The 14,952-nt window shown below is 41.3% G+C and overlaps 1 protein-coding gene across 1 annotated transcript; it reads right to left on the bottom strand.

Annotated features, from left to right (window-relative positions):
• Positions 1 to 710: 710 nt before the first annotated feature.
• On the bottom strand, positions 711 to 14,681 carry LOC139464385 (uncharacterized). Its single transcript, XM_071245913.1, has 4 exons — positions 14,225 to 14,681; positions 6,594 to 6,611; positions 4,033 to 4,218; positions 711 to 924 (listed from the first exon to the last, which is right to left on the bottom strand). The coding sequence occupies exons 1-4, from the start codon at positions 14,514 to 14,516 to the stop codon at positions 722 to 724; spliced, it is 699 nt and encodes a 232-aa protein (XP_071102014.1). The 5' UTR covers positions 14,517 to 14,681; the 3' UTR covers positions 711 to 721.
• Between the last annotated feature and the right edge of the window lie 271 nt (positions 14,682 to 14,952).

Below are 14,952 nucleotides of genomic sequence, written 5' to 3'. Positions count from 1 at the left end.
TGTCGGAAAGCGCACCTTAAAACCAAAACTAAGTAAGTATGGAAATAAAAGAGAGAAAATCTTACCCTCAGCCTAGCAAGGGATAGGCTAGGTTGCCCTGAGCACCAAGACAACAACCATTACCACTATGTGTTGACCTGGCACATAGCGTTTCTTGTGTATATATCTACCTGTGTAAAGTAAAACCACAAGCTATCAACTCCGTGTTGTCACTTCCTACCGAGAACCATACGTCGACCGTGTGCATACATGCATATGCTAAAATCATTAGCAACGTCACGTGTGTCTCCAATACACGTGCAGATAATGCGTTGTTAGTATGTACAGAGGATCATGTACATTCGGTCGTGAGGACCAATTAACAGCAATCACTATCATCGGGGATAAACGTGCCCCTCTGTTATTCCATTTGGTTTGTTCGTTTGTTGTTCAATACCGCACTCAGCAATATTGCAGCTGTATGACGGCGGTCTGATAATCGAGTCTGGACCAGACAATCCAGTGATTGACATCATGAGTATCGATCACCACAATTGGAATACGATGACATGCATCAACCAAGTCAGCGAGCATGACAACCTGATCCCGTTAGTCGCCTCTTCCGACAAGCATAGTCGCCTTTTGCGGCAAGCATGGGTTTCTGAAGACCTATTCTACCCCGGATCTTCACGGGTCCACTGTTTTTTTCCAAACAGGAACCATAGTGGTTTCAATACCACTGTTATAGGAATATTTCACAGATGAATTTCTGTTCCTCATTGTCACAGCCTGTGTCATCATATGTTAGATCAGGCTCCAACTCAAAACAATCCGATTCAGTTTCATCGTTTGTAAACCACGGAATTAACGAATCATCCGCCATCCATCTCCACTGACCACCGACTGCTGAGTCTGTTGCCCCAAGGAAATACTCATTGTTGCCATCTAAAAGAAAGAAAGATGTAATGTTTGAGTACACAAAAGGAGCTATGTGTGTATGTTTGGATTATCTGTACCGAATGAATTAGGGCTGGGACGGGTAACTCGGGTACCGGGGTCGGGTGGGTACTGAGTAGGACTCGGGTACCCACAGGACTACCCGGACCCGTGATTAGTCACGTGCATGTGATATATTGTTTATTGACAAAAATATCTCGAACTCTATGGTTACACTACAAGTCACTAAGGTTCGCATTTCTTTCTGATTATGCATCCATTCCTTCTGATTTTTCATATGGTTGAATAAAGATATAATTTAATTCAACTTCAGTGTATGATTGACCAGATTGTTTAATACATGTATCTAAATACGTTTTCTCAGGGGTATTCTAAAAATGTTCCCAATCGGACATTTTGAGACATCTCTTGAGACCTGCAGTGGCTACCTGGGTAGTATATTTGGACTCGCCCCAGCCCTAGAATGAATTTGCCTTGTCTATTATCATAAGACAATCTCTGCTAAAAGAAGAGTCCATTATACGAATGACATATTTGTCACTGTTTCGGCAAAATAACTCAAAATCGGGAATAGTCTCTTAAATGTCAAAATGGTACACGGCAATGAATACCCTGCACCCAAAAATGTCTGCTGCTGGTTTTATTCCCATCACTGGAAAACGTGGTTTAAGAAACTGTCATGTTCTTATGTGTACAAGTTGACATCTTGAACGGAGGGGGGAACACCAGAAGGAGTGACAGCGCAGGAAACCAAACACGGATCTTCGGCGTGAGGCGCGAACTTTAACAAGGCCACAACCCCCTTCAAGGTATTAAATATGAAGATATGACAGTTTTCCTACTCACATGATGCCCCGGAGATAGTACGTAGGACCACCTCATTCAAAGCGTGATTATGGCCACAACATTTTTACCGCATTATATATGTGTCTCTTAATTGTCGGCTTAACTTGTCAACAGTAGTGTAGTGTAGCTAGTGTAAATCCTGCTAGGGAACCATGCAGAAAGCAGAGGTACCGCAAACCCTCATGTTCCTTTGCAAGGTGTTTGACGTTTGGTTGCTGGCGATCTATAGCCTGGGTTTTATATTGTGTTGTCGTTTAACAATCTCATCATGGTATTGTTTTCAAGCTTTTCAAGCTAGTTTTCAACAGAAATCTGTGAACCTTTACAGGTAGTTTTACATTCCTTTGATTGCATGCTTTCTAGAATAGAAATGCATTACTTTTTCTTGTCACTATGTGTCTGAAAAACCGCTTACATGACTAAAAGTTTTAACTCACTAACTACTAACATCAATAAAATCTTTATAAATAAAATATTGTTTTTTTAAAGATATTCTGCAAAACAAGAAACGCAAAAGAAGTAAAATCGTAAATCTCTGACAGTGTTGCCGACATCCCTACAAAATTAATACCAAAAATGAATTGGTCACTTATGCACGGATTGGGATTGATTTGTATGGAAGGAATGAGGAACAAATGTTCTTCAGAAATTTGGTGAAAAGATGGAAAAATCGCAGCAACACAACCACGTGAGAGCACGGCGCCGAAACACACCAACATAACATGCACATGCAGCATCACTTGTTGGGCTATAACAACGTCGGGTTTTCATTTGCATGCCATCGCAATCATGCAAGGGAACAGCGCAACGCAACAACGCCATCGGCCGACTGCAAACATGAGAATTATCTTCAGCTGTATCCAGTATTTTTCCACTAGGCATCAAGCACCGTTACACGAATATGGAACCGTTATCAGACACACGGGACAACACGTGACCTTACCCGATCCGGTCGACCACGTATCACTGCTAGAGCACAGGACAGAGAAATACGACTACGGACCCGTGAAGATTCCGGGGTAGAATAGGTCTTCAGCAACCCATGCTTGCCGTAAAAGGCGACTGTGCTTGTCGTAAAAGGCGACTAACGGGATCGGGTGGTCAGGCTCGCTGACTCGGTTGATGCATGTCATCGATCCCAATTGCGCGGATCGATGCTCATGATGTCAATCACTGGATTGTCTGGTCCAGACTCGATTATTTACAGACCGCCGTCATATAGCTGGAATATTGCTGAGTGCGGCGTTAAACAACAAATAAACAAACAAACATACGACTACGTTACTTACGGACAGAACCACTACGGACACTTCTACAACTACGGCAATAACAAGATTGCCTAGGTTATCAGCGCAGACAGCGAGGAACCGTTTATGCGCTAAAGGTTTTCGTGCTAGACGACCAGTTCGAGATGTCAATTTGACAAACCTGCATCGTCGGCTGCGACGCCAATGGTGTCAAGGTCACAGAGTATGGCCACAACTGCGATGGAGACAAGTTTGGTTTAGTGACGAGTCACCTTATTTTCTTCGACGTGCCGATGGTAATTGTCGTGTTTATAGGCGTCGTGGTGAACAATACAGGAAGTGAACAGATTTGTGGTAGTGGTAGTGTGATAATGTGGGCGGTCATCTCCTACACTGATAAACCGACTTGGTGCATGTTCCGGGGAATTCAACAGCACGACGTTACAGAGATGAGATTCTTCGGCCACACGTCCTTCCCGTTATGCAACAAGCGAACCTCATTTTCTAACAAGACAACGTCCAAACTCACACGGCAAGACAGCCATTTTCAGGAATCACAACGTCCTGGTCCTGCCAGGGTCCTCCAGGTCTACAGATTTAAACCCAATGGAGCATTTATGGGATACACTGGATCAACGTCTTGGAAAAATCCAACAACAACCACAGAACCTCCGACAGTTGGCACACGCCCTGCAGACAGAGTGGATGAACATTCTCCAGGCCACAATGGAATATGATTGCTTCCATGACACGACGATACCAGTCAGTTTGGGTCCCTAATGGTGGTCAAACAAAATATTGAGAACAGAAGACCTTCACCTTAAAAATCTACTGTTCCTCGGGTGCCATATGGAACCTCCGTCGATGACAATAATTCTGAACAATCGATTACCTTCTGATGATAATTCATGATAATCATGATATATAAAAAAAATAAAAGTAAAATCACTTTTGCGTTTCTTTTCCCCCCAGAGTATATTTGGCTATTGAAAACAATGCTGACCTCCTTCAACGATGTTCTCAACCAGCGTTTTTCGTGCCTCTGTATTAAGCATGACCAGTTCGCCCCCCTCGCTCTGACAGACAGCAGCAGCTTGCATCCCTCTCTTCTTGTCTGTGTGGATCTTGTAGCACAGGTGTGCCCCCGCGTTCACCTGGTATCCAGGACTGCTGTCACAGGGGTAATATGCTGGCACAGATACAAGCATCATATAGTGGTTTTCTTAACAAAATAATAATCAGCAGGTCATTAAGAGATGAGGTGAAAATGAGTTTAACGTCACGCTAAAGATTATTGGACTCACCTACGTTTGTGTGTGTTTGTTTGTGTGAGTGTTTGTGTGTTTGTATGTGTGTGTGTTTGTGTGAGTGTGTTTGTGTGTGTGTTTGAGTGTGTGTTTGTGTGTCTGTGTGTGTGTGTGTGTGTGTGTGTGTGTGTGTGTGTGTGTGTGTGTGTGTGTGTGTGTGTGACTGAGTGACCGAGCGTGAGCGAGTGCGTCTGTGTTAAGTCTCTGTGTGTTAATGCCGGTTCTATTGTGTGTCCGATTTAATGCGAGATTAGTGCTCGCCCACTGAGATACCATGTCGCAATTTAACATGGATACCCTACTCAGACACGGTATACTGACTCCGAGTCGACCAGTCCTCGTTTAATCTCGTTAATGCCGAGCGCAAGACAAGACAGCAACAAGTACATCTTTTGAACGTTTTTGCTAAGAGGCCGCCAAGAGGTCGAACCACCGACGTTTCTCCGGAGAGGGCAGACGCTGTATCCACTAGATCACATTTCATCGGTACTATAAGTTTCAACGCACCACCCCTAATCCCCACCCACGACCATCCCCCACGTCACCCTTGCATGCACGTGGCTATATAAGTGCAGTAACATTGCAGGGGACGTTAAACTCTTTATCACCACTGCTCTCCAAATAGTTAATATCGACCAGGACTGCTGGAAAGAGCCGCATTATGACGCGTCCTAGCGCGTTACTGTTATTTTTCTCTTGTGTCTGGGAGGATGTGCACCGTGGACAAAACAAGATTTAGTTTGATAGAGGAAATGAAGATAAAAGCTCTAGCCCGTCAGAGAACAAAGAACTAGTAATCCTTTTCAATAACAATGCCGGAATTAGAAAGAAGAGCTTGATCAACAAACCCGGCATTCTATAAATACGCAGTGTTTACCTAAAATATAAGGCGTTTATCCTGCGTTACAGAACATTTTCAGGCAAGGTAATGGTGCTCTTCAAATCCCCCCCCCCCCCCCCCCCCCCCCACACACACACACACACACACACACCTTACGTACCCAGGGAAACATTGCTCTATTATTACTGAGTCTGTCAGTCAAGACGCATACACATCTATTATCGATCGACGAAGAAGTTACTTTAAACTTGTCGAATAATTCAACGATTATCCCCTGGATATCCCCCTTCAGCCACAAAGTTCTCCTTGGCGGGTGGTGGTGCTCAAGGAGATCGAGCTGTCTCTGGTCACGGCAATGAGCAATCCTTGGAGTGTTTCATAACCACGTGTACACTTGTTGCTAAGCGTAGGGCATTTAGTAACATACTGCAGTCAAACAAAATGACCGCTCTTCCTCCGCGATCTTGGTCCATCGGCGCCGCCATCTTGGTCCCTCACACCCCAGGCCGTCCATTCACGTCGGTTACGTTGTCATATGGTACAACCAACTACGTAAGCACACTATTTCCCATCTTCCCGAGGCAAGAGAGTTAACTGACTATAAAAGTCTAGATTCCACCCTTGTCGAACTAGGATGGCAGTATGGATTCAGATTGTGGCTGGACTAACAATTATGATGCATAGTCCAATCAAAATCGCCCAATGAAATCGAAATCTGGTTCATAAACTGTCATGCAGATTTCGGTCAATTGCAGGATTTGTTAAGCATGTGCATTGTCAACAGATATTTTCCAAATCTTTTCATGTTTTTAATCAAGCTGCTCTCATGATTTGATGCACTTCGCGATGTAAGACTCGTTTGATCAAAATATAGATCTTGATATCGTTAAGATCGTCTTGACTAGACGGCGCCATTTTGAAGCAAATGCAAGTGATACGAGAGGAATCTGTATGGCCCATAGGAGAGCAATAGAAGGGACATAATTCGTAATAGCCACTGGCGGCGCTACGATCGAGCCCAGGAATTCCAGCCTAGTTCGGCAAGGGTAAAATTGGTCTTTTAAAGTCAGATAACTCTCTTGCATCGAGAAGATGGGAAATTGTGGTGGAAACATTGTATCAACTTGTAAAACATAAAACACCTCAACTCAACAAAGACCAGTGACACTGAACTAAGGCTATGTTTACAGTGCTTAACTCGGGCCCTCAGTGCACTCGTGGAATGTTTCGAGTCACGTTATTAAATTGATTAAGTATCGTGTGTAGGTGAGTGAATATTGCTTAACGCCGCATCAGCAATTTTGCAGCTATTCGCGGCTAATCGTGTGTAGGCATTAACATCGACTCAACATGTACTTTGACCATTTGTGCGAGGCTAACTTCACAGAAGAAAACGAGTGACAATTTTATTCTTACCTTCCGGATAAGGTCGACCTAGAAAAAAGAGATGGCATATGTGAGTTGGTCAAATAATATTGGCAGAGAGTGAAATACATACACGCGTGTTTTTTCCACATGCAGGTGCACCGTCATTTCCGCAGGACTCCACTGCAGGTATTTTTTCAGTTTCTTCCGGACATGCCTCTCTTTTAGCGATCGTTTTTGTGTGGCAATGCCCCGAATCTGGTAAGTATGGTTTTATTCCGCTCTTTTAGCAATATTCCAGCAATATCACTACAGGAGACACCAGAAATGGGCTTATCATATTGTACCTATGTGGGGAATCGAACCAGTCAAGCAAACATGCTTGGCTGTGATTCTCTCATGACAAGGGACACAAAACGGAGGATCCTCACCTTTTAATAGATACTCATGTGTGTAGCGACTGTGGCCAATACGACATCACATGACACAAAAATCGCTATATAAGTGCAATAATCTTGGACACGACGTTAAACCCCATTTCACCTCACCTCACATGACACAAAACGACTTCGTCATATCTCGAATGGCAACTCAAGTAGGTATAACCTAGGGTTGGTTGTATGGCTTGAACTTTGTTTATACCTATTTGAGTGTTTCCACTTCTTTTGCATTAGATCTATGATGTAGCATGTACAACAACCTCAACACTGGCAAATTGACTTATTGGTAATAAATAGAGGGATTGTTGTTTCCTAACTCATTCTACAAGAAGGGAGCCAGTCAGGTCACACGTTTCGCATCTCCACAATATCCATGTATTGCTTTAGGAGGGGTTCAGTTTGATGGGTTGATGATCTTTATCTTCGATGACAAGGAATCGATCCCAGGAATCAAAATTTGCAACAGTCTCAACAGATGAGCCTGATTCTAAATGTCTACGTTTTGAACCAGAATAATTGTGAGCCATGGTGAAAAAAATATTTAGCAACCCTGCTCCCCAGCCACCATGGAGTTTCGACAAGAACAGTGTTAAGTAGCACGGGGTATCCAGGACGCAAGCACCAGGGATACAGGGTTCTTATACTCCAGCAAATACGACACGAATAGCTATATTTATCTACCAATTCAATGTCAGACTGGTTCGGCTCTTGACAACAATTTTCCCAGAGGTCAACATCACCAGATTGGCCCATGAGCCACCACCTTCTGGCATAAGACTCTAGGCAATTTATTCCATTCAAAATTGTGAATTCAGACAAGTTATACATGACCAAGACCAAAATATACATAAAATACAACACAGGTGTGCATATACAATATTATGCACGGGGCGTGGCATGAACAGCCGATTGATAGGACCGGGCCCATCCTGATGACGTTAGTGTCAAAGTAGTGTGTTGGGCAAAGGAACACAGTTACTTGAGATAAGATGGCTGACAGTGTAAGTCACCTGCGTGTAGCTCTCCAGCAATTTGACCATCTAACAAGGTAAATACACCCCGAACTCTGATATTTTGGAACGTGTGATATCATAACTATCTCCACGAGAGTTCAACACTAGCGATGGTGTCAATTGACATATACAGAGCTCGCATTGGACTGTTTAAACATCGTGGAGGGACACGGCAGATTCAGCTAGATTATGGCGACCATGGGGTCTACACACCGTTCACCCGAGGGACAGATGTACACTACAGAATGATTATGTGCTTCGTGATATTTACTCTCCACTTGTCATCATCAATGTTATTGATTGATACACTGAATTCTACTAACTTTGATAGATTTATCCCCAAAGAACACCAACTGTGTTTAGATGATGTCAATTGCATTTGCACGAGGAACACGGACAGCGTCACGCTTATTGACAGGCCGTGTTTACAAACAAATGGACCGGTGTTCAGCCAAGTTATACCCCGTCTACTCATTCTATCAGGCGACATTGAGTTGAACCCAGACCCGCCGACTATGCAAGATTTAAAAGACACCATTTTAAGCGTAAAACAAGACCTGTCGCTTGAAATTAGATCTTTGAGAGATGAAATTAAATCTGTTAACAACAAATGTAACCTGCTTGACACAAAGTTCTCTGAGCTGAAATCATCCGTCGATGAAATGAAACAGAACCACGATGTTATGTACGCTGATGTGGATGCGGTAGCCGACAAACTAGATAGCATTGAGGACAAAATCAACTCGTTGGACACCGAAGTTGATAAACTTGAGTCTCTCAGTCGCAGAGACAATGTGATTATTTATGGCATACCAGAAGGCGAGGACTCAAACGTTGAGTGTAAACAGAAGGTCCTACACATTCTTACGCAGAGTGTTACACATAAATCTTGGACGTCCGGCGATCTTGTGAGAGCACATCGTCTCGGTAAGACACAGCAAACCACCAACAAACCACGCCCCGTGATTGCCAAACTACGTGAGAGTGACGACAAACTTGAGATACTGAGGGCGAGAGGCACCCTGAAGGACGCTGGGTATGGAGTGTCAAGCGATTTGACCAGACGCCAACGACAACAGTTGAAAGATCTCAAAGACACAGGGATGCGCGGTTACTTCAAGAATGGCCGGCTGATTACGGAACCTATATTTGAAAGGACTGCGACAGATCCAATTGATTCTCGTCGAAAGACAAGATCAGGTGCCAGGAACAAAACTACTTGAGGACTCGGCCCGGCCCCGGTCAATTGTTCACAGGAGCCAAATGAACGACGCACCGGTATCAACCTAACTCATGAAATTGATAACACTCTGTGCCGATTTCTTTGCTGGAATGTGAATGGTCTATCCAGTAAACTCTCAAATAATGACTTTATTTCATATCTACAAACCTTTGACTTTCTTTGTCTATCGGAAACCTTTTTGGACAACGTAGACTATGACTGGTTGCCTGGATATAAAATATTTTACTCTCCGTCGGTGAAATTGTCAGGTCATGGCAGGAATAGTGGTGGAGTTTGCTTTGCTGTCAGGTATGAATTCCAACAGTTTTGTGTGTTACGTCGAAATGATATTGACAATCTTTTGACCATAGAAATTAAGAAAACTCCCTTCGGTTTACCAAAAGATATTCTGATATTTTGTTTATATATTCCCCCTGAAAACTCAACGTATTACGTGAAAAATCCAAATACTTGCTTATTTGATAAAATTGATAACTTTCTTCTCGACCTATCAGAGTACCTATCTGATTTCTTTATATTACTGTGTGGGGATTTCAATTCTCGAACAGGTACTGAGAATAACCCTCCAGAACCTGAATTAAATCACGGTGATCCAGATATATTTCCTGAAGACAATCCTTGTGACATTAGTAAACGATCGTCACTTGATGATGTGGTTAACAAATTTGGTCGCTTTCTTCTTAATTTATGTTATGTTTATAACCTGTATATCATGAATGGCAGAGTGCATGGCGACAGAAGTGGTGAACAAACATATGTAAGTAGTAATGGCAGTAGCACTGTTGACTATTTTATAGCGTCAGCTGAATTCTTCAGATTTGTTGATTGCCTAACTGTTGGGGAGAGCACAGACTCCGACCACTTTCCTTTAGAACTACAGTGTGCATTGTATAATCCTGTATCAGAACCATTATCAGAGGATATATTTTCTGACAGCTTTAGATGGAATGAATCTAAAAAACCTGACTTCTTACGATGTCTAAGCAATAATTTTGATGAGGTGTCTGACACTCTGTTTCAGTCTTTGAGGAGTAATATGCATGATGCGGTCGATCTCTTTATAAACATTCTTTTGGAGTCTGGCAAATGTATGAAACGAGGCTCGTGTTCAAATTTAGTTCCTAAAAAGCTGTTTAGTTTAAACGGTAAATGTAAAGAACACAAGAGATCAGCCAGAAGAGCACTTCGCGAGTTTCGTCGAAATAGATCAGAACTAAATAGAAGAAGTTATTGTAAACTGAGAAACAAATATAAAACAGAATGCAGAGAACACCTTAACTCTTTAAGACATCTAAAATTGAATAAATTAACCAACTCATTAAACAACTCAAAGCTTTTTTGGAAAGAGATAAAATCTCTACGTAATCCAGTCATTGCACGTAATAATATTACAGGTCCTGAATGGCTTCTCCATTTCAAACAGGTTTTTGGAAATAACCATATTTTCGACGATAACATCCATGATGTTGCTAATGATGTAAATTTATCTGATGTTGAGCGAGATATTTTAGAATCGGAAATTGAAGTCGCTGAAATACACGATGCCATTAATACACTTAAATCAGGTAAATCTCCAGGCCCCGATGATGTCCTAGCTGAAATGTTAAAAAGTTCAAAACATATCATTACTCCTTTTTTGCACAAATGTTTTAACGAAATATTCAGAAAGGGTATATTCCCAAATGCATGGTCTAGATCTGTCATTGTGCCTGTATTCAAAAAGGGAGACGTGACTAACCCCGATAACTATAGAGCAATTTCTCTAACAAGCATCTTAGGTAAACTGTTTGCTATAATTCTAAACAGTCGTCTTTCTACCTGGGCTAATGTTTTTGACAAAATCCCACCAACTCAAGCTGGCTTTAGAAAATCATATTCACCAGCTGATAATATTTTCTCACTTTATGCTATTGTTCAGAGATATCTCGGATGCCGAAAACGAAAACTTTATATTGCCTTTATAGATTTTAAAAAAGCTTTCGACACTGTTGACCGATGTAAACTTTGGGATTGTCTTAGGGCAGCTAGTGTTGGTGGGAAAATGTTTACCATTTTAAAATCAATGTATGAAAATGTAAAATCTTGTATACGACATAATAGTGGAGTCACCGATTATTTTGACTGCCCCATGGGAGTTAAACAAGGTTGTATCTTGAGTCCTCTCCTATTTTCATTCTTCATTAATGAGCTTTCCTTTGATGTTCAACAAAACGGTAAACACGGTGTGCAATTATACCCTGACCTTTATGAATTACTTATATTACTTTTTGCCGATGACGTGATTCTAATCTCTGACTCTATTATCGGACTTCAGAAACAAATTGATATACTATACAGTTACACTGTTACATGGAAGCTATCTGTTAACTTGGAAAAAAACTAATATTATCGTATTTAGGAGGGGAGGTCCTCTTGCATCGAGAGATAAATGGTTCTTTAATAACCAACCTATAAATGTTACAAACATGTATAAATACCTCGGTGTTGTTTTACCGTTTAACCTTAATCTTAAACATCTCGTTAACGATCTCGCCCTACGAGCAAAAAAGGCCCTAATAAATCTATTTGTCGTTCTAGATAAATTGCGTGTTATCTCACCTACTACCTTCTTCAAAATGTTTGATGCTCAAGTTCAACCAATCTTATTATATGGATCAGAGGTCTGGGGTTTTGAAACCTATTACAATATTGAAAAGGTACACTTAACTGCATGTAAAAGATTTCTAAATGTTTCTAAATCGGCTCCAAATCATATGGTCTATGGCGAATGTGGCAGATACCCGTTATATATTTGTTCATATTTACGTTTACTCAGATACTGGCTCAAAATAACAGAGATGTCGCGGGAACGAATCCCCCCAAAATGCTACGAAATGCTTGTCTATCGCGATAGTGTTGGTTACGTAACCTGGGCATCAAACATTAAGCATTTACTCTTCTCTCACGGATTTGGATATGTTTGGCTTAATCAAAGCGTTGGAGACAAAAGGTATTTTCTTAGCTCTTTTAAGCAGGTAGCAATTGATATGTTTACTCAAAATTGGAGGTCGTCACTAGATAACAGTAAACGCTACGACGTTTATAAAACCTTTAAATATTGTCTAACACCAGAGGTTTACCTGCATACTATTACAGAGAGAAAAATTAGAGACACATTTATTAAACTTAGGCTAGGGTTAAATGATTTGATGTGCAACAGGGGTCGCTTCTCCTCTATTCCTAAGGATATGCGTTTCTGTCCATTCTGCGAAAACCATATTGAAAACGAATTACACTTTTTGTTTATATGTCCAATTTACGACAACCTAAGATTGAAATATATGCCTGATATAACTAAGAACCACTATTCCATGAACAAAATATTATCTTTTAATGGTATCTCTAGTAAAAAATTAACTAAGATATTACAATACATCTATCAAAGTCTACGAGTGCGTAGTAAACTACTTAGTAAATCCGATATGTCCAGAAATAATAAGTTGTTTTGAAACTTTCGCATCTAGATCAGGAGTATCTACATTTCATTTTTGTCTGTTTGTTTCTACTAGAAATGCATATACATTTTAATTGTCTAATTGTCCTGACATGATGAGTATATTTCTGATAGATCCTTCTGTATTGAATGTCGCGCTATGGCTGAAAGCCTTTGCGACGTAAAACGTCATATTTCCATTCCATTTTTTTGGTATTCCCTTTGGTATTCCTTTTGTATTTTTTCTACTACTGCTGCCACTGTGGTTATTACCAATGTTATTACAATACCTTTATTATATGTCAAGTATCATATTAGTTATCAAATAATTATAAAATGCGCTGTACAGCTGTAAATAATATTGTTTATCTGTATGTGTATATGGGCCAATGGCCTTTCATACAATAAAGATTGATTGATTGATACAGGAACCAGTGCCCTCTAATATCAGACTCCCCTCCTCAACTGACACAGCGGCGCAACCCACGGCAAAGTGGTTGCCCAATTCGATCGCCTTTTCCGACCAGCAATTGAGGACACATTCTTATCTACCCGGCTAGCCGTGTAATCGTAATCAGGCTGATCATGGTTTCGAACCCACGTTCAGGGCATTCTGGCATCTCACGATGTATGTCATGTTTTTCTTTGGTTTTGAGGGGCCGTCGGGTAGCCTAGTGGTTAAAGCGTTCGCTCGTCACGCCGAAGACCCGGGTTCGATTCCCGACATGGGTACAGCCCATTTCTGGCGTCCGCGTCGTGATATTGCTGGAATATTGCTAAAAGCGGCGTAAATCCATACTCACTCACTCACTCTTTGGTTTTGTGTTTGTCGTTTAACGCCGCACACAGCAATATTCCAGCTATATGACGGCGGTCTGTAAATAATCGAGTCTGGACCAGACATTCCAGTGATTGGTATCATGAGCATCGGTCCACGCAATTGATCCCGTTAGTCGCCTCTGACGACAAACATTGCCGCTTTTACTATTTAATACGAAATTGGATATGTACATGTGAGTCAGAAATAAAGCATATAGTGAAAGAATTGTATATAATATTAATAAGAACGGGAATTTGGGATAGCTACGTCAGAATATATCAATATAAGATGGTGACTGAAAATAAATTGTCGTTTTACTTAATGTTCACATTTGTTAAGACAAAACGTATACATTTCGACCCTTGAAGATCCTTGTTACTAATGAATTTCAGGAACCCATGCATGTAAAAGGCGGCTACCGGGATCTGAGGGTCAGGCTCACTGACTTGGTTGATGCATGTCATCGTATCCCAATTGTGTAGATCAATGCTCATCATGTCAATTTCTGATGTCTGGTCCAGATTCGATTATTTACAGACCACCGTCAAGTAGCTGTAATATAGTGAGTGCGGCGTTAAACAACAAACAAACAAGCAAACAAACAAAAACGTATTCATTCCATGTACTTTTTTACTTTGACAGGCATATACGTATACTAACATAAATCTACGTGAGCTACGAAAAAAATACTCACCGGGTAAGTCATAGCCATTCCAGCCTGGTTCCTCTTCAAAGTTCAACACTACGATTTTCCCACCATGTAGACGGCAAGTTCTGTTTTGTAGATGGTAGAAGAAGGACACGCATGTCCAGGTGAGGCCACAGGTTGCCGCACAATCGGCCAGATGGTCGGATGTCAGTGTCTTGATTAACAGAAATGACGTAGGCTTTTGTTCTGTCGAGGAAACCGATAAAGATGAGTTATAACACTGATTAATAGAATCAGCCGACTTGATGAAATGAATGAAAAGAAGCGGCAATATCATGTTAAAGATTATATATATATCTCTGGAAATGCAAAACGTCAACGCCAGAGAAAGACCAGTTCCAATTAATCGCTTAGTGAGAATCCTTTCGGTATAGGAAACAAATTCATTATCTCTATACTGCGTGAATCAGAAAACAGTATAGAATCGATCAACGCTGCCTGTTCAACAAGACCACACGAGTGTACAGACCAGATCACCTCTTTCTGTTTGGTGCAGCGTATTGATTCGATGTTTCTCGTCAATCAAATAAGCCATCAAAATAATATATTCTGTAAAACCTAAAACAGTACTTGAATGTTGAAACCTTGATCAACAACTTTTGAGCAAGAGTCGTATGACGCTGTCTGAAGTCGTAGAAAGAACATGATCGATTGGACCTCAAAAGACGTTAAAATGTAGGCGGTTGCACTTGTTTCCTTTATTCCAGGTATAA

The sequence above is a fragment of the Haliotis cracherodii genome, unplaced genomic scaffold (assembly GCF_022045235.1).
Source record: "Haliotis cracherodii isolate W230 unplaced genomic scaffold, xgHalCrac1.p SCAF_17, whole genome shotgun sequence".
Classification (NCBI taxonomy): Eukaryota; Metazoa; Mollusca; class Gastropoda; order Lepetellida; family Haliotidae; genus Haliotis; species Haliotis cracherodii.
This window is presented reverse-complemented; position numbering and strand designations above follow the sequence as displayed.